General features: G+C 37.6%; 1 protein-coding gene across 1 annotated transcript in view; it reads right to left on the minus strand.

Moving 5' to 3' along the window:
- Positions 1-9,576: 9,576 nt before the first annotated feature.
- Positions 9,577-26,810, minus strand: part of LOC127657096 (phosphatidylcholine:ceramide cholinephosphotransferase 1-like) — a 43,106-nt gene continuing 25,872 nt past the window's right edge. Inside the window, exons 2-6 of the mRNA XM_052145746.1 lie at positions 18,234-19,122; positions 16,621-16,738; positions 14,804-14,957; positions 12,605-12,771; positions 9,577-11,522 (exon numbers count right to left, since the gene is read on the minus strand). Coding sequence (XP_052001706.1) covers positions 11,343-11,522; positions 12,605-12,771; positions 14,804-14,957; positions 16,621-16,738; positions 18,234-18,871 — 1,257 coding nt within the window. The 5' untranslated portion in view covers positions 18,872-19,122 and the 3' untranslated portion in view covers positions 9,577-11,342. The remainder of the gene's footprint in view (positions 11,523-12,604; positions 12,772-14,803; positions 14,958-16,620; positions 16,739-18,233; positions 19,123-26,810) is intronic.

The following is a 26,810-nucleotide window of genomic DNA, read 5'->3' on the forward strand; positions in this document are numbered from 1 at the left end:
TGAATTATTGTCAGATATGTTGTATTAATACAAATTTGATGCTGCTGGGATGTCTTGGAAGCAGTTCTGTAATAAAATTATACTTAACTGTTTATTAACTGTATTCTTGTTATGATTTCTATGCTTATAAATCCAGCATGCCGGAAATAATTTAATAGCTTTTTTCCTCTTATTTTGGTGATGGAAGTAGATTATTTTGGGCTTGTTTTTCCAGGTTGCTTGTTTCAAATGTGAGATCTGACAACACTGCAATTTGTATTTCACCTTCCACTTAGCTCAGAGTACTGTCATTTGAAAAAGAATGTTAATAACCATTCTTTTATTTTATCTAACTGGTAACCATTTGGAAGGAGGCTGCGGAACATTTGAACCAGAACAAAAAAAATACGTTTTTTGCTCAGAACAAACCAAAATGAAAAACATTTCGTTTTTAGTCCCTGATTTGAACGTTTTTAGTTTTTTGATGTTTAACTAAACATCATCTTATGCCAATTGTTTTATTTTAGTTATATAATAATTGTTTCATAATTTTCTTTTGATTTTTTGTTTTAATTACAGATCTGCTTCTCAGTCAAACCCGACAGCATCAAATCTATATTAATGCATCATATCTAACAATAATTCAGTGAAGACTCAGTATTTGTCCTTGCATCTGTTTTATTGTGTCTGTAGTAATTATATATAGCTGCCAAAAAGGGCTTTAGCATGTCACGGAAGGCTACATTTACAGTGTGTGATTAGGCAAAGATGTGTGATGCAGCAGTTTCCTTCAGAATCAAAGCACTGCTTATCATGTTCAACTAAAAGAGTGAAGCCCCGTTTTTAGACAACAGACAATTTACAGTGATAAACACTTTGGCCTTTGGTTTCATTTAAAAAAATTAGCAGAAACAAAATTAACGCAGCATTTAAAAATAACTTTATTAAATTATTAAATTATTTAAAAATTAATTATTTTCATTCCAGAACAATTGAATGGGAATTTGTTCCCATTTTTGGATACGTTCGGCATAATATTTAGTTTGTTTTCATTCCTTGAAGCTGCTATATATATATACATACAGTATTTAAAGCTATACTATTTATTTTTTGATAATTTTTTTTGTTTTTAATGAGAGAGTGCAACAAAAATCCATCTTCCAAACCATGTATTTACTTTACCCAAATACAGTTTGATTAACCTATAATAATGATTTATATTTTAGAGCTGTCAGGATGGATTTCGCAGGTCCTTCAGGTGCCTTTTGGCAAACTCCAGGTGGGCTGTCATGTGTCTTTTACTGAGGAGTGGCTTCTGTCTGGCCACTCTACCATACAGATCTGATTGGTGGAGTGCTGCAGAGATGGTTGTTCTTATGGAAGTTTCTCCTCTCTCAACAGAGTAACACTGGAGCTCTTTCAAAGTGACCATCGGGTTCTTGGTCACCTCCCAGACTAAGTCCCTTCTCCCCCGATCGCTCAGTTTGGACGGGCGGCCATTGGTACCTTCAATGCTGCAGACAATTTTCTGTACCCTTCCCCAGATCTGTGCCTCGATACAATCCTGTCTCGGTGGTCTACAGACAATTCCTTGGACTTCATGGCTTGTTTGTGCTCTGACATGCACTGTTAACTGTGGAACCTTATATAAACAGGTGTGTGCCTTCCAAATCATGTCCAATCAACTGAATTTACCACAGGTGGTCTCCAATCAAGTTGTAGAAACATCTCAAGAATGATCAGTGGAAACAGGATGCACCTGAGCTCAATTTTGAGTGTCATGGCAAAGGCTGTGAATACTTATGTACATGTGATTTATTTTATTTTTTTCCGTTTTTTATTTTTAATACATTTGCAAAGATTTAAAACAAGTTGTCATTCTAGGATATTGTTTGTAGAATTATTAGGAAAATAATGAATTTAATCAATTTTGTAATAAGGCTGTAACAGAACAAAATGTGGAAAAAGTGAAGCGCTGTGAATACTTTCTGGATGCACTGTATGTCATTCGCCCTTGTGTGTTGACGTCATATCCATACACAGAGAAAATAAGCTCTGTAGGGCTTGTATGGTGTGGGAGTAGAATGAACCTGAAAGTTTGTTATCACAACAAACTGGTTGTAAAAACAAAGAAACTCCGAACAGAGCAGAGTCTACAAGCAAAAAGAACAGAGTCCGTAACAAAAGCCGAATCAACATCGGCTTGGCTTTTCAGTGGTGGTGACAACTCGGAGATCTGAAAGGATTAAAAAACGAACCAGAGATGGCTTTTTTTCTTACTCAACAGGTAAGATATTTTATTGATATGGTTTATGTATAGTTGTGTAATCACACACACACACACACACATCTGTGTAGTGAAATACAATAATTATACTGTAATCAGTGCAGAACAATACACATGTGTATTTTTCTTTATAACAGCAATAATTTATATAAATAAATCCTTTAGTCCTAGGCTTGCTAAGGACATGTGAGTCTTGAAATGATGTTGACCACTGGTTGTTAACAAAGACAATCTATAAATTAGCTACTACCATGGTCTATATGGCCAGAATATCTACAATACAATGTTTGACCTTATCAAACTAGCAATCGTTGTGTCTAATGATAAAGATCGTTGCCTAATTTTGTAACATAATTTATTTCAAAACATCAGTGTTTCCAATAAGTTAAAACGACAGCATAAGATATGACACTTACCTGCTCAGATGACATCAGATTTTTCGGATATCTGTCTTTTCCTTTATTTCATTATTTATTTGTCCATTGGCTCTGATAAGATGTCCTGTATCCAATATACACCGGTGCCTCGAACCACATTAATCCATGCAGAGGAGCAGAAGCACAACTTACCTCATTATCAAAAATATATTCTTCTGCAAGACACATGCAATTTTATTGTTTAACAACTAGAGGGCCAAAAGTTACATAGTGTAACTTTAAGCAATATCACACACGTAGGTAATCAAAGCAGTGCTTATATAGGGCCATATAGCATGATTGCGAGTGTGATATTTATTTTATACAACAGTTCAATGAACAAGTAAATTGAAAACAATTTGGAAAAACTGCGCCATGCAAGGGTCGGAGGTGTGAACGGTGAGCTCTGCACACTTTTAAACTGGTGAGATTTGATACACCTTGTTCCATCACTGTTCTATGAAGACAAGATGTCAAAGAATTCAAAATCCTCAAGCTCTGCAAACATTAAAAGACACTTACATGCTCAAGCTGAAGCCCCTGAGCAGCAGGCTGCAAGCCCAGGACTCAGTTTAGATTTGCGATGGGAAAGATTCAGCGTCAACTGTTGGGCATGCCGGCAATGCTGGCGAAGGATCTTGCTGTTATACGTTTATCGATCGCTGCCATGGAGGAGAAGTTCTATCAGTAAGCCCCGTCTGGCGGTCAGAAGAAGTTGTATTCAGAACCATCATATCCTGCCGGAGAGATGAGGCAAGGGCGAGGAGCCTACCCCCCCCGTGCAGGACGGGACTCAACTGGTGGTGGTGGGGTTGTGGAGGTTGCCATGTTAGCACACTGAAACAGCAATGTGATTGTGAGCAGACTTATAAAGCATTGGTTAACATGTGATTGGCTAGGAGTTACCTAGCTAACGGTGCGACAATGTACAGCAGCTAGTCTTCCCACTAGAACTACGCTGTGCTTGCATTCTTCTGAGTTGGTTACAAGAGTGGGCGATGATGAGAAACTGATCGATTATCTGGAGCCATCGGAGAGGGAATTAGCTGCTAACTTGCTAGCAACCAAGATGGACTAGGAACACGTTTGGGAAAAGCTGGAAGACCTTGAGAATCATAACCGGCGAAACAACGTCCGAATTGTTGGAATTCCTGAGAACAAAGAAGGGTGAGATATTGTGAAATTCCTAGACAAGCTCTTCCAGAGTCTGCTTGAAATATCAGGCCATAAGCTGGAATTTGAGCGAACACACACAGTGTTCCGGCTTATATATCTACTGACAGAGACAGGCCTCGATCAATTCTGGCCAAATATCTAAATTTTTGAGATCATTAGATAAAGAAGGCTTTCTTGTAAGAATCACAACATTTTCGTGTTCCCAGACTTTGTGAATTTGATGAGAGAAACATGATCGATTCAAGGAATGCAAGAAACTCAATGGAAGGTCGCTTCTGTATTGATGTTCCAGGCCAAATATTTACATGCCCACAGCAAGCGACGTCCTTCATAAAGTCATCGTGTGATGCTCTCGATGCAGCCGAGTGGACCTGACTCACTGAACATTCACTTGACCTTTCCGAGGAAATTGGGTGCCTTTTTTGTTTCTTTTTGTGTTGGTTTCCGCTTAGCGGCTGGAGTTTATTTGTGGAATAACACTCCTTCGGGACAGTTTGTGGATGAATCTGCATGTTCTTTGTGATTGTACATCCTATTGGTTGGAGTTTGTTTTGTGGAATATTTCTTGAAAATCATTATCAGTGATTAGGACGTGCTACACTCATGTACCAGCCAGCTCACTGAACATTAATTTGACTGCCCAAGGACACTGAATGGCCTTATTTTTTTTGTGCTGGTTTTGCTAGTGGCTGGAGCTTGTTTTGTGGAGGACCACACCTTCGGGACAGTTATATGGATGAATCGACAAGTTTTTTTGTGTGCTTATGCCTCATGTTGGCTAGAGTATGTTTTATAGATTATTTTCTGTTGTGTAATTTTGTCTCACAAAATTTGTATAGAAGCAACATACTTGAGCAATGCGAAGGCAGAGTTGTTGAGGGGGGCTCTCATAGGCATACATTGGCTGTTTGAGTTTAGAGGGATGGACGGCAGTTGGCACTGTTGTGAAAGGGGTTAATGCGCACATTTTAGTTTGGGGTTTGTTTGTTGCTCTAATGTTAGAATGTGGTCTTTTTTTATTTAGTGTTTGACACAATCAATTTGTTTTAATATGTCAAAATGTTAATATGAGTGGATTGTCTCTCTCCACATGGAACGTGAATGGGTTGGGGCACCCCATAAAAAGAAGGAAGGTTATTTATTTTCTTAAATGTAAGACATATGATATAGTGTTTCTTCAAGAAACACATCTTTCCTCACAGGAAGCTGAAAAATTTGGGAAGATATGGGGTGGGCATGTTTTCTTTAGTGCTGGCTCAATTAAGAGAAGGGGAGTCATTACACTAAGTAAACATCTATAATTCAAAAAAAAAAAAAAATAAATAATATATATATATAATATATATATATATATATATATATCTCACACACATATATACAGTCAGGTCCATAAATATTGGGACATCGACACAATTCTAATCTTTTTGGCTCTATACACCACCACAATGGATTTGAAATGAAACGAACAAGATGTGCTTTAACTGCAGACTTTCAGCTTTAATTTGAGGGTATTTACATCCAAACCAGGTGAACGGTGTAGGAATTACAACAGTTTGTATATGTGCGTCCCACTTTTTAAGGGACCAAAAGTAATGGGACAATTGGCTGCTCAGCTGTTCCATGGACAGGTGTGTGTTATTCCCTCATTATCCCATTTACAAGGAGCAGATAAAAGGTCCAGAGTTCATTTCAAGTGTGCTATTTGCATTTGGAATCTGTTGCTGTCAACTCTCAATATGAGCAGCCAATTGTCCCATTACTTTTGGTCCCTTAAAAGTGGGAGGCACATATACAAACTGTTGTAATTCCTACACCGTTCACCTGATTTGGATGTAAATACCCTCAACTTAAAGCTGAAAGTCTGCAGTTAAAGCACATCTTGTTCGTTTCATTTCAAATCCATTGTGGTGGTGTATAGAGCCAAAAAGATGAGAATTGTGTCGATGTCCCAATATTTATGGACCTGACTGTATATGTGTGTGTGTGTGTATGTATATATATATATATATATATATATATATATATATATATATATATATATACATACATACATACATACATACATACATACACTCACCTAAAGGATTATTAGGAACACCATACTAATACTGTGTTTGACCCCTTTCAGCCTTCAGAACTGCCTTAATTCTACGTGGCATTGATTCAACAAGGTGCTGAAAGCATTCTTTAGAAATGTTGGCCCATATTGATAGGATAGCATCTTGCAGTTGATGGAAATTTGTGGGATGCACATCCAGGGCACGAAGCTCCTGTTCCACCACATCCCAAAGATGCTCTATTGAGTTGAGATCTGGTGACACTGGGGGCCATTTTATTACAGTGAACTCATTGTCATGTTCAAGAAACCAATTTGAAATGATTCGAGCTTTGTGACATGGTGCATTATCCTGCTGAAAGTAGCCATCAGAGGATGGGTACATGGTGGCCATAAAGGGATGGACATGGTCAGAAACAATGCTCAGGTAGGCCGTGGCATTTAAACGATGCCCAATTGGCACTAAGGGGCCTAAAGTGTGCCAAGAAAACATCCCCCACACCATTACACCACCACCACCACCACCACCAGCCTGCACAGTGGTAACAAGGCATGATGGATCCATGTTCTCATTCTGTTTACGCCAAATTCTGACTCTACCATCTGAATGTCTCAACAGAAATCGAGACTCATCAGACCAGGCAACATTTTTCCAGTCTTCAACTGTCCAATTTTGGTGTGCTCTTGCAAATTGTAGCCTCTTTTTCCTATTTGTAGTGGAGATGAGTGGGGTCTTCTGCTGTTGTAGCCCATCTGCCTCAAGGTTGTGCATGTTGTGGCTTCACAAATGCTTTGCTGCATACCTCGGTTGTAACGAGTGGTTATTTCAGTCAAAGTTGCTCTTCTATCAGCTTGAATCAGTCGGCCCATTCTCCTCTGACCTCTAGCATCAACAAGGCATTTTCGCCCACAGGACTGCCGCATACTGGATGTTTTTCCCTTTTCACACCATTCTATGTAAACCCTAGAAATGGTTGTGCGTGAACATCCCAGTAACTGAGCAGATTTTGAAATACTCAGACCGGTCCGTCTGGCACCAACAACCATGCCACGGTCAAAATTGCTTAAATCACCTTTCTTTCCCATTCTGACATTCAGTTTGGAGTTCAGGAGATTGTCTTGACCAGGACCACACCCCTAAATGCATTGACGCAACTGTCATGTGATTGGTTGATTAGATAATTGCATTAATGAGAAATTGAACAGGTGTTCCTAATAATCCTTTAGGTGAGTGTACATACATACATACATACATACGTACGTATGTATGTATATATGTATGTATATGTATGTATGTGTGTGTGTGTGTGTGTGTGTGTATATATATATATATATATATATATGCATACAAACAAATATACTGTATATACAGACACAAACATATTGCTGACCTCTGGTGATTGAACACTGAATTGCAACATCTGCCTAAATATCTTCATAACCTATAACATACAAGAATAAAATGAGTTAATATTACCCATGCATTCTATCTAATTAGCAGAAAAATGGGGTTGCACCATAGAGTCAAGAGCTCAAGGTATGCTAGAAGGAGCTTCAATATACTGTCAATATAAGTGATGCTTAATTTGGCCATAGCTCAGCAGGACAGCTACGACTAAACATAACAATCATCCAGATATAAAATTAAGCTATTCAAATGTAGGAGATCTATGATTTTTAAATAAGGGCTAAAAAGAAAATTGTATTACACAATAATTTTTATTAAATAACTGCCCACTCCGTTTCTCATATTAAGAGATTGTTTAGCACAAATAACCTGGTTTACACACACAACTTTATTATAATTTTTTTATTTTCCCCACATTTTAGAATAATAGTAAAGTCATCAAAACTAAGGAATAATATAAATGGAACTATGGGAATTATGTTGTGACACAAAATCCAAAATTCCACAAAACTGTTATATTTTAGCATCTTCATATAAGTCACCCCTTTGCCTATAATTTGCAGACATGTACTCTTGAGATTTTCCTCAACCAACTTCTTGAGGTATCACCCTGGGATGCTTTTTAAACAGTATTGAAGGAGTTCCCATCTAGGTTGGGCACTTAGTGTCTTCATTCTTTATTATTTGGTCCAAGTCATCAATTTCAAAAACTTTTTTTTTAAATCAAATTTAAGTTTAATAATGAAATAAATTAATATGGTGACACTATTATACTTTTGTCTACAAAACTAATTTAAAACATTTAAGCATATACCTTCAGATCAAAAGATTTTAAGATCATGAGAAACATTTCAGTCAAGTTTTGACTGGTACTGTATATAAACAAATTAACAAGTAAATTGACAATGCTAGATTTATGATTGAAAATAGAAAAAAAAAAAAAAAACAGTAAAAATGTATTTACTGTCATTATATCAGACAAAACAATACAAGCCAAAACTTGTAGTTGTAATTCTTGTAGTCAATTATTTTCAAATGCCAAAACATTTGGCAACATAATCAAAAGAATAATTAACATCTGAACAATCTTTATTTTCTAATTAAGCTTTTTTTTTTTTTTACTTTAAATCTTTTCTAACCCACCATTGCTTTCCATGACCAAAAAATAAATAAATACCTGAAATAAATAAATACACACTTTTTTCACCTAAGCACGCCTTCATCCACGCCAGGCTGAATGTTGTCCGTTTTGTAAAGACGGCATAAAAAATACTATATATATATATATATATATATATATATATATTAGGTCAATACTAATATTGTGTAAGTCCTCCTCGTGCCACCAAAACATCACCAACCCTCATCTCATAGCATTCTTCTTCTCACCACAATTGTACTGAGCGGTTATCCGAGTAACAGTAGACTTCATCAGTTCGAACCAGTCTGGCCGTTCTCTGTTTCCATATGAAGTTGTTTTTGGCACCATTCAGAGTAAATGCTGATCGGTGTGTGTGTGTGTGTGTGTGTGTGTGTGTGTGTATGTATGTATGTATGTATGTATGTGTATATATATATATATATATATATATATATATATATATATATATATATATATCTCTTTGGAAAGAAAAATTATGTTTTTATTCTACAGTTCATCGCTGTGCAGTGTTAAATAATTGTTTGGCTGGGCATCATTTTAAAGTGCTTCTGATTTTCCATTAAGATCAACTGTGTGCAATAACACTTCAGTGACTTAATAGAGTCGTTCCATAACTGCCTTAAATACAAAGTTGGGAATTAATGGAATACATGTAATGGGATTACGTATTTAAAATACATAAAATTAGTAACTGTATTCCACAAGAGATACAATTTAAATAATTCAGTTACAGTTAGAATACAGTTACATTCAAAAAGTATTTTGATTACTGAAGAGATTAAGTTGTATTTTATTGTCATTTGTTTCATTTAATATTTAGTGCTTTCAGATGGAAACATTTATACATATAAATTATGCGATCCAAAGTGCATTTGAACTGTGGTGAAACACTTTCTTATGATGTGTTACATTCATACGAGCAGACAGAGAAGTCTGAAGTAAGTTTGGAGCAGAAGAAATAGAAATAAACTTTGTGTTAATTATTAGCTTTACGCTAAGCTAAAATGCTATTTTTATCCATTTTACATGCACATGTTACTAGGCACGATCATATTTTTTTTTTTAATCAAGAAAATACATTTTGGATCATAATTTCTTTTATTCTAGTAAGACCTTTGATATTAGGGCAAAAATCCTATTCTTGATAATAATGTTTGTATTGTTTTCCTGTAAAAATATCTGAAAACCATAAAACAAGATCAATTAGATTTATCTTGTTTTAGAAACACTGCATAAGATATTTAGGTTTTTCAGAGAATGTATTTTTAACATGTGTATTTTGTCTTACTGTATTGGCAGAGTTTTATAATCAAAACAAGTGAAACAATCTACTAGTGCTGAAGAAGTAATCTTAAGTATTTAGAATATGTTACTCACCTTGAGTAATCTAAATACATTACAAATTACATTCTACAGCATGTGTTCTGAAATCTGTAGTGGAATACATTTCAAAAGTAACCCTCCCAACCCTGTTTAAATATCATTCAGTCTACCTGTCGAAAATGCCTGGAAGTACCATCAGTTTCTGATTTAGTTCATTTTAGGCAATTTATTGAGAGAATAGGTGATTTTCCCTTTAACTACCAGAAGCACATTTTGGGCAGACAAATGTAATATGAACATGAATAACCCTTTTAATAACTTGTGTCTTACCAAACTAATTACTTACTAGTCTTTATCAATAGAGATTGCCAATGCATGTAAACTTAAATGTAAACATTTCCTTAATATTAAGGTGGTTTCCAAAACAAAGATTTATTATTGCTAGCTGTGATTCTTTATTAACAATCAACTTCATCAATGTCCAAGAATCAGCCCATGGTTAAAACTTGGGACATTCAATTCGGGTTAGTCATGCCATTCAAATATTGTCAAGTGTTTTGTCAAACCACCACTATATCCTGATGTGAACACACTGTTCCTAACGTTCTGCCATTCTCTTTGTCTCTTCCCTAATTCGTTAATTACTCTATTCTGATAACTCTCTTTCCTAGACCAATGGACGATACTGAAAAAAATTCAATTATCCAATTAAAACACTAGTGAGAAATTAATTGTATGTGTGCTCAGGGCTTTGATTTGAAGGATTGTAGTAATATAGTATAGGAGGAAGAACTGAACTCCCACATTCATAGCAAGTATAAAACTCACTGCCTCTCTTAGATTGCAGGCTAAGATAAATATCACCATTCAAATATGCAGTGTGTGTGTGTGTAAACAAAGCACATACACGTGGATGTATTCATGTGCATACGAGTATATTACAAGTGTTTGTATGTTGATGTGTGTGTGTGTGTGTGTGTGTGTGTGTGTGTGTGTGTATGACTGTATAGAATAAAGGCACTATAAAACTCTGAAGCTACAGTATATGTGCTCCAGCTTTCAGGAAGGTACAAATCTAAAAAAGATATTCTATTTGAACATCACGTTTTTGGAAAATAAACCTGAAATATTTAGAAAAATTCTTACAAAAAGATGCTTCTTAAAAAGAAAATCTTGTTCTATAAGTATTTCAGGTTATTCAATACAGTTTTGGCAGGTAAATAAACCTTAATTTACATATTTTGCTAGACCTAGTCCATTGAGAAGACAGCAGGAATTCTTAGTTCTCTGTAAGATGATGGCCTGATTACATAGTTCATCTTGTCAGCATTATTTAACAACTATAACAGAGCAGCAAATCAAATCCAGTTGTTAGATGCTCCACTCAATATATACAGACCATTAAAATGCTTAGAATATTACTAAATGAAAGGTTTATATGCATCACAGTGCTCAACCAATTTTGCAGAAATTGAAGGGGTGAGTAGTTTCTCTCTTAGAGTCTCACAGAGCTCCAGCCAATCAGGAGACACGGGTCACGACTCACGGCAGTCCAGCTTGCTGTACTTAACCCGGATAGTCATCAATGTTTGCCACAAGAATGGCAGCTGGTAGTTTCGAGGCACAATGCCCCGGACGTTACTCTCGAAGTACCAGAATGGCCCGAACCACCAGACACGAGATAATAGGTTGCTAGCGGAATTCTCTTTTAAAGCCTATAGAGCAGCAGATGAGAATAAGTTAGAAGAGAAGACAATAATGTGGATACATGCTGACATCAAATTTGTTTTAAATGCACAGTATGTAAACACCACCTTTATATAAAAGTTTATGGTGACCCCACAAAAAATTCATTTTTACAAAAAATAAATAAGTCATTAAGTTAATTCATGAAACTCTACAGAGCAAAAGCTGATAGGTCCTTCTACATGTCATCTGTTAGCCAATCAATCTGCATACTCTCTCTTTTCTAACATTAAAATGCCTCAATTGTTTGCAGGTAAGCGGTTTTGCCTCCACCCCAGCATCACTTGTCTAGATCCGCTTCGAGGGGATTGTTTGTATGCATGTATACTTGTACAGCAGCTGCCTGTCTTACATGCTCAACACAGCATGCTAGTGTATGCCTGGCAGTAGTAAATCTTCGAACATGCTCTGCTGTAGCAGCAGCAGCGTGAGCAGATCTAGCCCACCAAGACCAAACTTTCCAACGTCATATTCATTAGAACTCCTTAAATTTAGAGTTCAGTGTTCACAGATTGTTTGAGTTGTCATGTCTCAAATAATGTAAATAAGTACATTTAATCATTATTATTTTTTTAAACATTTGTCTAGGATGTTTTTATTTATTTGTTTTACTTAACTATATTCCAGTCACTGTAAACTGTATATTTCATCCTATATGGGGTGGGATGGGGGGTGATGGATTGGGTTGAAATATGCGTTTGACATGTTTTTATTCTTGAAGAGTTGCATGGGTGGTGTAACTCTCTATATTCAGTGGTTTCCAACCCTGTTGCTGAAGGCCCCCCAACACTACAGATTTTGGATATCTCCTCTATCAAACTACTCATTAGGTCGTTAGAAGAGACTCCACAACCTCAATTGGATGTGTCAGATAAGGGAGATATACAAAATGTGCAATGTTGGGGGGCCTCCAGGAATATGGTTGGAGACCACTGCTCTATATTAATTTAAATCTTGAAAACAAAATATAAACTGAAACATTATTTGAAATAACACTTTCGTTAAGAAAGGCTTGCACACTAGGTCACCCAGTCTCAAATTCCAAATTCACCTGCTGATTGGCCATTGTATGGTACCACCAGAAGAGGCGTGTTGTTATGAAATAGGCCACCACAACATCAATGGTGTAGTGGTCATGAGCCAACAGTATGCATAAGATACCAACTGCACTCAAGAACCAGCAGAACCAGTGATAACACCAGAACCTTCGTGGAGAATCTGTTACCACAATACAAAGAAAACATTATTGCTGTATTATGGTTTTAAAGTGGAGACTAACATAAACTAGCTTTAAGGTACACAAGATGGCACAGCTGGCAAATGTGTCTCCCAGCATATTACATTAAGAGCCTAAAACTTCAGTTGAAGTCAGAAGTTTACATACACCTTAGCCAAATACGTTTAAACTTTTTCACAGTTCCTGACATTTAATCATAGAAAACATTCCCTGTCTTAGGTCATTTAGGATCACTACTTTAAAATAAAGTATGTGAAATGTCAGAATAATAGTAGAGAAAATTATGTCTTGAGATGTTGCTTCAATACATTCACATAATTTTCATTCCTCATGATGACATCTATTTGTTAAGTGCCCCAGTTCCTCCTGCAGAAAATCACCCCCACAACATTATGCTACCACCCCTATGCTTCACGGTTGGGATGGTGTTCTTCGGCTTGCAAGCTTCAAGCTGTGTACACACTGCTAGCGACATCGTGTGAGACAGCGACACAATCCCATTAATTTTCAATGAGAGCCAAGCGACTTCCAGCTACACGAGCTGTCGCGACTGTTGGCGACTAGATGTGGGCGTGTCCAGCGACGCGACAATGTTGAGACAAGTTCAACTTTATTCAAATGAAGAGCAACTTACGGAAGCGACAGCCAATAGGAGAGAAGACGGGAGAGATCACTTGATCCTTCTCTCTCAGCTCCTGCAGTAAAGGAAAGATAGATGAAAGGCTAATTCTTGCTGTTAGCAATTTTCCAGTGCTCTATGATATGGATATGGTATATCCAGCCGCAGCTCTTGCACCAGCCGGTGGTACTCGCCGTGCTGACTCAGAGATTGGATGGTTTTGTGGACCCAGACAGACCGGCGTTTGCGTTTTTGCCGCAGATAAACAGCCGCTATGGCAAAGAGCACGCCTTGTTTCTCATTCATCTTTGATATAAAGCATTTTATGTACTGATTCCGTTTATATTTAGTCTTTTCCCTCCAAAATGTTTGTTTTAGTGGCAAGAAAAGAGATTTGCTGTCAACAGCAATAGAATGACATCCATGAATGTCATTTATAAACGCTACTAAGCAACTAGTAGTGGGAACGCCCACTAGCGACTTCATCGCCAGCCACTGGCGACCTGCAGCGACAGAGTCGCTGGCATTGTGTACGCAGCTTCACCCTTTTTCCTCCAAGCATAACGAAGGTCATTATGGTCAAAAAGTTAATTATTTTGTTTCATCAGACCAGACGAAATTTCTCCAAAAAGTTATTTGTCCCCATGTGCACTTGCAAACTGTAGTCTGGCTTTTTATAGCAGTTTTGGAGCACTGGCTTCTTCCTTGCTGAGCAGCCTTTCAGGTTATGTCGATACAGAACTCGTTTTACTGTGGATATAGATCCTTGTCTACCTGTTTCCTCCAGCATCTTCACTGTTGTTCTGGGGATTGATTTGCACTTTTCACACCAAACTACGTTCATGTCTAGGAGACAGAATGCGTCTCCTTCCGGAGCGGTATGATGTCTGCGTGGTCCCATGGTGTTAACATAGTTAACTTGGAGTATGTAAATTCTGACCCACTGGAATTGTGATTGTCAATTAAAAGGGAAACAATATGTCTGTAAACAGTTGTTGGAAAAATTACTCTTGTCATGCACAAAGTAGATGTCCTAAATGACTTTCCAAAACTATAGTTCACTAATATTACATCTATGGAGTGGTAAACATTTTTTTTTTATGACTTCAACCTAAGCATATGTAAACTTCTGACTTCAACGGTAGCATCTGAAAGCAGGGCTATTCAAATCCGGTCCTATAGAGTCTCCATCCAGAGTTTAGCTCCAAGCCTAATTAAATGCACCTGAAAAAGCTAAATCAAGGTAGTTGTGTAGGTTGAAAATGACAAGCAGTTGTGTAAGGGGGTTGGAACTTTAGACTGGATTTCAATAGCCCTGTCCTAAAGAATGTTTTGATATGTACATCAACAGCAGGCACATGTTTACGTTTATGAATATGATTATGTTTACTCACACTCTTTAATAAAGAGATATGTTAGGGTCAGCATCACTGTGTGTCCGCTGTATAGGTAATCTCCACACAAAGAGTGGGAGCCGGTGATTGACAGGCCACCACCTGCCATCATTTTCATTACCCGACGTGATTGGGCCTCCCAGTCACCAAAAAGCTGGAACAGTCAAACACAAGAGTAAACTCAGCAAAAAAAAGAAACATCCTTTTTCAGGACACTGTATTTTAAAGATAATTTTGTACAAATCCAAATAACTTTACAGATCTTTATTGTAAAGGGTTTAAACAATGTTTTCCATGCTTGTTTAATAAACAATTAATGAACATGCACCTGTGGAACCGTCGTTAAGACACTAACAGCTTACAGATGGTAGGCAATTAAGGTCACATTTAAAAAAAATGTAGAACACTAAAGAAACCTTTGTACTGACTCTGAAAAACACCAAAAGAAAGATGCCCAGGGTCCCTGCTCATCTGCGTGAACGTGCCTTAGGCATGCTGGATGGAGGCATGAGGACTGCAGATGTGGCCAGGGCAATAAATTGCAATGTCCATACTGTGAGACACCTAAGACAGCGCTACAGGGAAACAGGAAGGACAGCTGATCGTCCTCGCAGTGGTAGACCATGTGTAATAACACCTGAACAGAATCGGTACATCCTAATATCAAGATGCACTGCAGTACTTAATGCAGCTGGTGGCCACACCAGATACTGACTTTGATTTTTTTCAAAAACTTTTTGACCCCCCCCCCCCCGGTTCAGGGACACAATATTCCATTTCTGTTAGTGACGTGTGTGAAACTTGTTCAGTTTATGTCTTAGTTGTTTAATCTTTTTATGTTCATACAAATATTTACACATGTTACATTTGTTGAAAATAAAAGCAGTTGAAAGAGAGAGGAAGTTTCTTTTTTTGCTGAGTTTATAAGCATTTACTTACATGTATAGATAGACAAACAATCAGTGCTATATTTCTACTCTACTCATTCAAACATTTTAACTCAAAGGAATAGTTCACCCAAAAATAAAAATTCTTTCATCATTTACTCCAAATTTTCCTTTCCCAAAAAATATTCTGTGGAAAAGAAAAAGAGAAATTTGAAGAATGTTCATGATGCTCTTTTCCACACAATGAAAAAAGACCAAGCGCTTTAGACCATAGGACCCCTATTTTATTCCAATATATAAAACTTTATGAAAGTTTTGTACAAGGAACAGACCAATTTTTTTTTTTACAAATAAATATGATATTGCATAATTTACACTTTTTTTCAGGTATTTACATAGATTTTTTGAACGCATGCTAAAATACATTATTGTATTTAAAAAAATTTTTATCCCATTTTCTCCCCAATTTGGCATGCCCAAATCCCACTGCTTACTAGGTCCTCATGATGGCACAGTTACTCACCCCAATCCAGGTGGTGGAGTACAAGTCTCAGTTGCCTCTGCTTCTGAGACAGTCAATCCACACATCTTATCACATGGCTCGCTATGCATGACACCGTGGAGACTCACAGCATGTGGAGGCTCGTACTCTTCTCCACGATCCATGCACAACTTACCGCGTGCCCAATTGAGAGCGAGAACCACTAATCGCGACCATGAGGAGGTTACCCCATGTGACCCTCCATAGCAACCGGGCCAATTTGGTTGCTTAGGAGACCTGGCTGGAGTCTCTCAGCACACCCTGAATTCAAACTTGCGACTTTTTTGCGAGTTTACAAATTCTGTCAACCTGATCAAGTCTGATTTGAGACATTATGTTTTAACAATGGAGATCATGAGCTATGAGTGTTGTTATTCCTCAATATTCACCTTGGGAGAGCACTTGAAATGCATGCCTGGCACAGGTAACGTCGTAACATACATGGTCACACATCTGTATAGGTACAGAGTGCCAACGATGAAAAAGAACCGCCGCCCAATTATGGATCTGCAAACAGAGAGAGATGAGGGTCAGAGCCAGAAAATCAGATTGCTGATGAAAGCATTCTGGACTGTTTGATATTCTGAAAAGGAGTTTAAGTTGTGAAAGTTTTCTAGGAGATAAGATCATAAAATAAATTAAACAAGGTTTAACATGGCACACATCCCATTCATTTTTTCCACAGGGGAATTGATTATTTATGATAACTTATAAATTTTTAAGACAGACCTAACATGAGCCCAGAGGTTGTTAATTGGTGGCACATGCTTCTGTTGAAGCTATCAGTTTGCACCGTTTCAACTTCATTAAAAACAAATAAAAGCAAATTCCTGATAAACAACTACAATTATGATCCAACAGAAAAAGATTCACCAATCAGAGAGTCGCAGCCAACAAAAATGGCCAAACGAGCCAAGCATCAACTGCCCACTCACTTGATGCAATGTAAATGTCGAGTTGATCTCACTACACTCTCAAACTACTTATTTATTTTTAGATATTACATCTGGATGATAAAGATATATACATTTTTATTGAGAGAAAAAAAAATATTTAGACTGTTCAATATAGACGATTGGATCAGGTGCATGACACTAAAAAAAGGCAAGCAGTTCAGCAAAGTTAAACACAAAACTAAATAAGCCATTTAGGAAGCATTTGCTGGCAAGAAGCTACATAGCCCTGCTGTCATATAAATCAGTATTGAGGCTAGGTAGCCGGTAGCTAGCACTCTGTATTGTGTACAGAAAAACAGCACTGACAATGCAGTACAGCTCTCGACTGAACACAACAGAAACTCTTCCTTTTTTGTAAATGTTTGCTAATTTTTTGACACAGACAACAAAGAATTTCTTCTTCTTCTTCTTGTGATGTTTGTTGCCAGTTGGCAATCCAGCTCATGGTGAATTACCGGCACCTACTGAGCTGGTGTGTGGAGCATCACAACAAAATCTTTCTGTGGAGTTAATCATCTGCTGAAGGCAATGATAATGCAGAAATTCCATCAAAAAGAGGTCACACACCTGTAGGATTAAAACCTATATTGAATATACTTCAAATTAAAAGGTAGTTTACCCTATGGAGTTTACTTGCAAACAAACAAGTTTGAGGTTTAACAAACATGTGGAATGCACTTCCTTCCCCATTAATGGTAAGAAATGTATATTGTAATAAAAATATCAAATAATATGATACATATTGTGATAATATTTTTTCCTTTAAGACAGTAAGTAGACCGTCTTGTACCTTTATCTTTTTTGTCTGATTCTCAAATAAATTTTTGCTTCAAATCAAAGTTTGTAATGTTGTGATGTTGGGAACTGGTTGGTTTGGTTCATTCCTTAGAACTCCTATGCAGGATTTTATGAACTCCCTATGGGAAACAATGAATGGGAAAAATACTTACAGAACTAGGACGTCTGAAAAAGTGGGTGGGCACTGTTTTATTCTATACTGGTCTTTTCAACAGGGTTGGTAGTGAAATAATGTGTAAAGAACAAACCTGTGTTTGAGCAGACACCACTGTGTAAACCACAGTCCCACAAGCAGCATCCCATTGATCTCACAGATGGAAAACGCCCACTGCACACGATCAAACAGATCAAAGAACTTATCCGGCAGGGGTGGGGACTCCTCTTTGGGGGGGACGCGCTCATGCACCACTGAGATCACAACTGTTGTTGTGACAAAGCAGCACAGTGCATACAGGAAGGCCACACCTGTTTTGAACCACTCAGTGGGAAACGGTGTGCGCTCCTGCTCAGAGGGCAATGGAATCAAGATGCGAACCGGCTCTGAGTGGTATCCGTTCTTATTACCACCATTAAGGATCTTCCCGTTGCGAACACTGCCACTGGCAAGCAGGGTGCTGGCGTGTCCATTTGCGTGGTGACTGTTTTCATGGTTGTTACTCTTGTGGGCCTTCATTTGGCTGGTGAAGCGCAAAGTCTCTATTCGATCCAACAGTTGCCGACCACCGTCACCAGTGACCAACGACAAGGGGGGGGCTTTGAAGTCCTCCTCAGAGAGATGCAAGAGGGCAGGGCCATCCATGTTACGCAACGCATCTGAATACTCTTGCATGCCCTCCTCAGTCAGCCAATCAGAGACATCAGTCGTAGTCCAGAGCCTCACCTCCATGTCTGGGTGAAAAAGAGTGGGAGGGCGGTTTCAGGGGGTAGGGACAGAAGTGGACACGGTCAGCAGTTTGATGCCTTGAGAGCAGTCATACTGTCTCTGGGACATTGGAAGAGAGAAGCTGGGAGGTTCTCTCTCTTTACCCCTCCCCTCCACTTTGTGAACTAGAAATGACAATGAGCCACAACCACAAAAGGTTGTCAGACTGTGACACTGAATCCTGAGGTGTCGATCCTTTGTCAGTGCATATGACCCTGAAAAAGAAAAGAAGGTCTAAGTTAGCTTTCAGAAAGCAATCAGTAACATACATAGACAGACAATCTGCCTACAGCAAATTTATTGTTTCCAATTCACCTGACCTGCATGGGGAGAACATGCAAACTCCACATCCTCTAACCAAACACATTCTAGCTGTAAGGCAACTGGACAACTGTGCCACCTGTCCCCATAACAACAAATTATAAATATTATTTTCAGCAATGTATTTTAAGCAGGGACTAAATGTTATTCATTTCGGTTCATTCTGAGCAAAAACTGTATTTATGCGTTACAGTTCAGAATAAACGCTTTGTGTGTATAAACCCCTACATATAAAGACGTGCCCTCTAGCAGTTCATGCTGAGCAGTGCAGCAATATAAAATAATTAATTACAATTCAACTAGCATAGTTTGTCAAAATGATCATTTGCCAAATGTTGGCTATAGATGCAGTGCACTTAAAACATGTCACAGAACTAAGCAATAATTAGCAATCTATATGAATCATCATGGCACAAAAGGGTTGGATATTTGATTCTCCCATATTTAGCCTCTACATGATTTGAAATGGAGCGCCTATAACTGTCACGTAACTAACACTTTATTATGAGTTAAAAGAAAAGGAGACCATTCATCAACATATGCACACCGAGGCCAGTCACACGGTGTACAATCGTATTGGGAATATTACCGCTCTCTTTTATATCAGTCTCAGTGTTATTAACTTGTCACGTTTTTTGGAGCGTGCCACACACGTGCAGCAGATCAAATCAGGAGCAGGATTAAGAAAAGTGCTATGAATTTGCTTTCTCTTCCTTATTCAGTCTTGTGGATTTATAACATATCTAACTATGGCATTTGCAATTTTTTTCAAAATCTCGATCTCTGTATAATAAAATACAAATACAACATTTGTTAAAATGCAAATTTGAATTAATCAGAAAACAAATGCCCAGCCCTATGTACAGCATGTGGTCTGGTTTAAAAAAAAACAACAAAAGTCTTAAAGTAACTGCTTAAAAAAAACACAGCATATTCTCATAAAGCAGTATGCAGTACTTAATATTAGAGCTGTACAAACTATAACTGTACAATCAATATTTTCAGCTTTGGCTATGTGCTGACAGACCAAATATTACTTATGTAACTGGACACACACACACACACACACACAAAATGTACTGACACCGAGACTAACCATCAATTGTGATTTCAACCTGCCAAGCTGTAACTTATAAGGCAAGCAAAGTTTCATACTTCTTCACTGAATTTAATTGCGCATAAAACAGAATACAAAAGGTGGTTAGGGTGCCAAACACAACAAAACAAATCACACACACACACACACACACACACACACACACACACACACACACACACACACACACACACACACACACACACACACACACACACACACACACTATTAATGCTCTTCTCCACCGTAATTGACACAGGTCAAATTCTTCATTGTGCAAACCCAACCCAGCAAGATAAATTACAGTTTACTGGGCTAAAATCTCTCCTACTGCAGGGGGTCTTATACTAAACACCAGTCTAGAGCTCTGTGATGGCAATAAGCAAATAAAGAGAGCGAGAGATTAAGTCTGACTTAACAGTATGTTTGGAAGACCTTTGGCTATTAAATCAGCTTATGAGGGAGCTGGAGCGAAAATACACAGACACACACACGTTTTTTGACTATTAGTGAGGACATCTCGTGTTACACCCCAGCCTTACCCATAAATCTAACTAATCTCACAAAGAATCGGTGTACATCAATGGATTTAAAGTCAAATATAATTTGGCAGATTTTTAGTGTTTATTTTAGTTTGGACCACTTAAAAATGTCAAGATTGCACTTACTGTAGTGAACTGACCAGTGGATAAGAAACCCATTACAGTTTCATACATTTTCCACAGTTTTTATTCTTGTTTTGTTTTTGAGTTGCATGAAAGTTTCATTTCTAGCCATTCAAGCTGCATGTATTGCGATATCACTGCAGAAACCAGTTTTATTTTCTATTTGTGGAAAGCGGAACAGTCAAGTTAATTTGCCCGTAAACTCTGCGAAAGAGTCTTTTCCTTATTCCTTGGTCAATTACTTTCTCAAGGTGACATCTCATTGTGTTTATTAAAAATATTAGGATTATTAACAAGTATTATAAGGCAAATCTGAGGTGGTCTAAAACTGCATTATAAACACTGAAAAGATTTGTGGTCTTAGATTGCAGTTGTTAAAAGAATATTCTGGATTGCATACAAGTTAAACTCAATCGACAGCATTTGCAGCATAACATTGATTACCACAAAAAAATATTTTTACTTGCCCATCCTGAAAAAAAAATGAAAAAAAAAAAGAGAGCAAAGTTCTGTGTTCCAGTGACACACTTACAATGGAAGAGAATGGGGTCAATACGTAAATGTTAAAATACTCACTGTTTCAAAAGTATAGCCACAAGACAAACAATGTGTGCTAACATGATTTTAGTGTGATAAAAATAAATTACTAACCTGTGTAATGTTAGCCAATTTCCCAGCTTCATTGTCATGACGATGTAATGTCAACAAACCGTAAAACGACTCTAAAAATGTGGATTTAAACAAATTTACAACTCAAATAATACAGTTTTAAAGTTTTAACAGGAAATTTGTGTTTTTATTAATTTATAAGCTTTACATTTCCACCTTTAAACCCTCCAAAAACCATCCCCATTCGCGTCCATTTTAAGTAACCCGGAATAATCCATTAAGACTAGGAGGTTAAGACAATGATTTATTAATTTCAAAAAGGATTTTGAAAACATTCTGGATATATATATATAGAGGTTAGAGAACAGGGGTACCTGAGCCAGTCTACTTGTGTTATGTAAACATTCTTAAAATTCAGGACACATTTTTTGTTTTGTTCAGACACCTATTTCTCTCATTCTGTGATACAGTAAATACACTTTACCTAAGAATAATCTCGTAAAATTTCTTAAGAGTTTCCCTACTTGGGGGCCTGGGTAACTCAGGGTGTGCTGAGTGACTCCAGCCAGGTCTCCTAAGTAGCCAAATTGGCCCAGTTGCTAGGGAGGGTAGAGTCACATGGGGTAACCTCCTTGTGGTCACAATTAGGAACAAGGTGTGCAAAAACTTCTTCGGAATTTGGAATACTTTACTATTTTTTGAAAACCAGATGAAAATTCTGGGTTCCCACTCTTTTCAAGTCACAATTTTCTAGGATATGTCCAGGACATTTTATGCGCCCAACAAGTGTAATTTCAAGCAAAAACACAAGCGTCCATTGAAATTGAAATTTTATTTATATTAGCATTTGTTTGTTTTTGATGGAAGTCTCTTTCCTCCAGATAAGGAGAATGATTCATGGCCAAGTGTGATTATTAATCCCTGTAAAGCTGTGATTCAATTAACTTCAGAGTGCTCTTCTCACTGTCATCTCACACACAAACACGCATGATGATCATGTTGAGGTATTTTCAGTGTATCAGCGGACAACTCTACACATACATGTTGAAGCGCGCTTAACTTGCAGATTATTTATTTATTCAATTAAATCAGAGACTTTATTTGTTTAATTATCACACTAAGACATATCACAATTTTAATTTGATTAACTGTGCATTCAAACATGAATTTGTGTCCAAATAAGTCATATTCCATAACATTCTACTTTTTATTGCTAATGCAATTTTTATGACTAGATTCCATGTTTCCGCATACTGCATGTGGTAACCGCTGTATAAGCTGACTCCAATCGTTGAATTGCCACTAGATGGTGACAAATGAGGGCCTTATGTGCAATGAGTGAGCCACTGAATCATTTTGAGATGTTCAAGACAAAAATCTGCCAAGAGATTTTATAGTATTTTAACATTATAAGAACAAAGCAGATCAATAATTTCCATAAGGTTTGCGAACTGCAAAGACTTTTCATCCAAAAACACAATAATAATAGTCTAATAATGAGCATCAATAATGTCCTTACCTTCTCCTTTATTAAAATTTGCATGTCAAATCTACTGACTTCAGCAGAATGTTTAAGCATCATAAGAACAAATCAGATGTGCTGTATAATTTTCCTACAGCATGACTTTTATCAGAAAAGACAACAGTAATAGACTAACGTCCGAGCGGACAGAGCGAAAGACCTCTCAGGTTAAAGCAGAGGTGGTGGTGTATGTTTTATGATCAACAAATCATGGTGTGATCAGAGGAACTTACATTTTATCAAGTCTTTCTGCTCTCCTGATCTGAAATATCTCATGCTTCTGTGTCGACCATTCTGGCTACCGAGGGAATTCACAGCGGTCATTATCATAGCTGTGTACATCCCCCCACAGGCCGACACAGACTGGCCACTCAAGGAACAGTATAGGAGCATAAGTGAGCAGGAAACCGCGCACCCCGAGGCCACGTTCATTGTGACCGGGGACTTTAACAAAGCCAATTTTAAAACAATCGCACCAAAATACCACCAACACATCAGCTTCAACACATGAGGGTACCGGGTTTTGGACCATTGCTTTTCTCCTTTCCGGGATGGCTACAAATCCCTCCCCCGTCCACCATTTGGCAAAACAGACCACACTTCCATTCTGCTTCTGCCCGCTTACAGGCAGAAACTGAAACAGGAAGCACCCACCCTCAGAACGATCCAGTGCTGGTCGGACCAATCAGACTCTATGCTACAAGACTGTTTGATCACGCGGACTGGGAGATGTTCCGGTCCGCCTCTGATGACGACATCGAGGTTTATGCTGATAGAGTAACGAGTACAATACAAAAGACTCCACAATACAACTACTGTATATATTATTTTTTTAATATAATCTTTATTTTTATTGTATGCGTATTCTATATTGTGTGTATTGTTTACTGTACATTGTATATTATATTGTGTAATTATGTGTACATTTGATATGTAAATTGTGTTGTGTAAATATGTTGTTTATTGTAATTGGTATACGTCTCGTCACTGTCATGACTGCTATGTTGCTCGGAACTGCACACAAGAATTTCACCTACTGTTGCACTTGTGTACATGGTAGTGTGACAATAAAGTGATTTGATTTGGATAATAATAATAACAACTTTGAGTTTCAATAATGTCCTATCGTCATTGTAAAGCGCATTTCAAAAGGAGTTTCGAGGCGTCAACGCTTCGTTCAACGCCAAGCGTTGCTTTGCCCTCCATGTGACAAGCGCTGCAGAAAGAGGGGCACATTTATGAGCTTGTGTGCACAATAAACAGTGAACACATTTATTTGGAAGAGAAAAAAAAATGGCAATTGCTTTGATTGCATAAAGTAAAAAGATGTTTATGTTGAGGTCTTAGGGTTTTTTGTTTGTTTGGTGAATGTAATTACTGTAGTTCAATAACTGGGGTCTCTGGATAAGGTAAAATTTAAATAAATTATGAGACATTCAATATCTCTTCATAAAGAGGCAAAACGGGGCAGTGGTGGCTCAGTGGTTGAGACTCAGGGTTACTGACCAGAATGTCAGGGGTTCAAGCCCCAGCACCACCAAGATGCCACTGTTGGGCCCTTGAGCAAGGCACTTAACTCCAGGTTGCTTCGGGGGGATTGTCCCTGTAATAAGTGCACTGTAAGTCGCTTTGGATAAAAGCGTCTGCCAAATGCATAAATGTAAATGTAAATGTGTGTGAAAAACACTTTGGTGTGAAGTTGGAGCCAAGGTTGCACTGATATAGACCACCTATGACCACCGGGGTAGTGTTGAGAAACTCTGAGAAAGCACTTCAAAAACATAATGATTTTGTTTGTTTGCCAAATTCTTAAGATTTTCAACCTTAAATCTTAAAATCTTTTGACCATTTTAAAAAGCCTGTAAACTTTAAAAAATGTAATTCATGTTTTTTTTCTCTCTCAGTAATTCAACCATTCTCAGAAAATTCAGTAGCGTATACTGTAATTACTGGCAGTTTGATTCAGTTTCATTAATTTTGATTAATCTATTAAAAACAGTATAATTGATTGTGTCAGAGTATGTGACTTACAAAATAGTTCTAAATATACCTGCTAAAAATGTATCATAATCTGCAGCAAAGCATATTTGTCCTGATTGATCGGAATTTTAACCCAGGTCTCTATGTTTACTGCCAGTATGACTTTCCACTGGACCAGTATCCCACCTATAATTGTTTATTAACTTTGTTATATTTAATGGTTCAAACAATAATTTCATTAAGCCATTATTCATTATAAAGAAATAAAAGCGATTGAAAGTACAGTACTGTGCAAAAGTCTTTGGCACATATGTTTCACAAAAACATTTGTCTTTAGATGGTTATTTATATCTTCATCTTTAGTGTGCCAATAGGAAACATGCATTTGAAGCTTTAGTGTTGCATATAAAATAATTCAACATGTGATTTACTAATCTGAAAAATTTGAAATCGCCAGTTCCCTTTCAAACTAATGTTAACATGGGCAACCATGTTACCCTGGGAAACAGTTAGAATCGCTCTAAAACGGTGCCAATTTCATTAGAACTTTAATAATGGTACCAACATTTTTATAATGTGCAAAACACATTTTATTTGCTCCTTGACAATTCAAATTAAACCAATCTGCTGAAAAGGCAAATAAAATTATTCACATGCACATCCCCAGTTAACACGCTCCCCAGTTGATCCATAACACCGCATCTCACTGTGCACGCGCTGCTGTAGCCAAGCACATGATTGGCTGTAGCAGCAACCAATCAAGCAATCTGCCTCAGTTAGACCGCAATTGCCAAGCACACGATTGGCCGCAGCTGTAATCAATCATGAGGGTGTAAGCGCCCTTAACCGCTGATGTTAGGCTCATTTGAGATGAGCAAGTTCTGCGCAGAACAGTTCACCAGTGACCAGCATCAGGTGCATGCCGGTTAGAAATCTGTCCAACTTGCTGTGATGTCATGGTGACAAATGCCAAAAAAGTATTGTGAGATCGAGGCGCGTGCCATGTGGCGCAGTTGGATTTTTCCATCTGGGCAAACTGCAAGCATGATGGGAAACGACTAGCTGAATATTGATTGAATATTCCTTTAACAGAAGATTTAAGTGCATTTAAAAGGATTTACACACAGATGTGTCCTTTCACAACACTGTCCTTGAGATCTTATGTTCTCTTCTTTCCCACAAGCTGTTTCTTTTCTTTTTCTATACTGACAGATTGTGGGAAAGCAAATGTTTTTCTAGATGAGGATAGCAAGCCATCCATTAGAATATCTAATGTCTGTGTGTGGATTTTTCCATTCAGAGACATCTCAGTGTCTGTCTACGTGATTCAAAGATGAAAAAATTGTAGTGCTCTATCAGCCCTGAATGAAGAAATTAAGTTAACTGAAGACCTCAAAAGCAAGTTACTGCTCTGAGAAACACAGATTAGTTCATTTAATTTAAGATTGTATTATTTTATCAGGGGCAACCCTCTATGGTCATGTTGGGAGAAAGAATTGCCATTTGCTAGTAAATTTATGTTTTTACTCACCAGACTTTCAACGGCATTTAAGCATAATGCAACTGAAAAAGATATTAAATGAAGGGCTAATAAATAGCTGCTTTGAAGGGCCTTTCCAAAGGGCATTTCCGTAGGGTTCAAAAGATTGACACTTTGGTGCCAAGCGGACCGGAACTGGAGCATGCATCACAAATATGGAGGTTTGTCAA

Source organism: Xyrauchen texanus, chromosome 16 (genome assembly GCF_025860055.1).
Source record: "Xyrauchen texanus isolate HMW12.3.18 chromosome 16, RBS_HiC_50CHRs, whole genome shotgun sequence".
Classification (NCBI taxonomy): Eukaryota; Metazoa; Chordata; class Actinopteri; order Cypriniformes; family Catostomidae; genus Xyrauchen; species Xyrauchen texanus.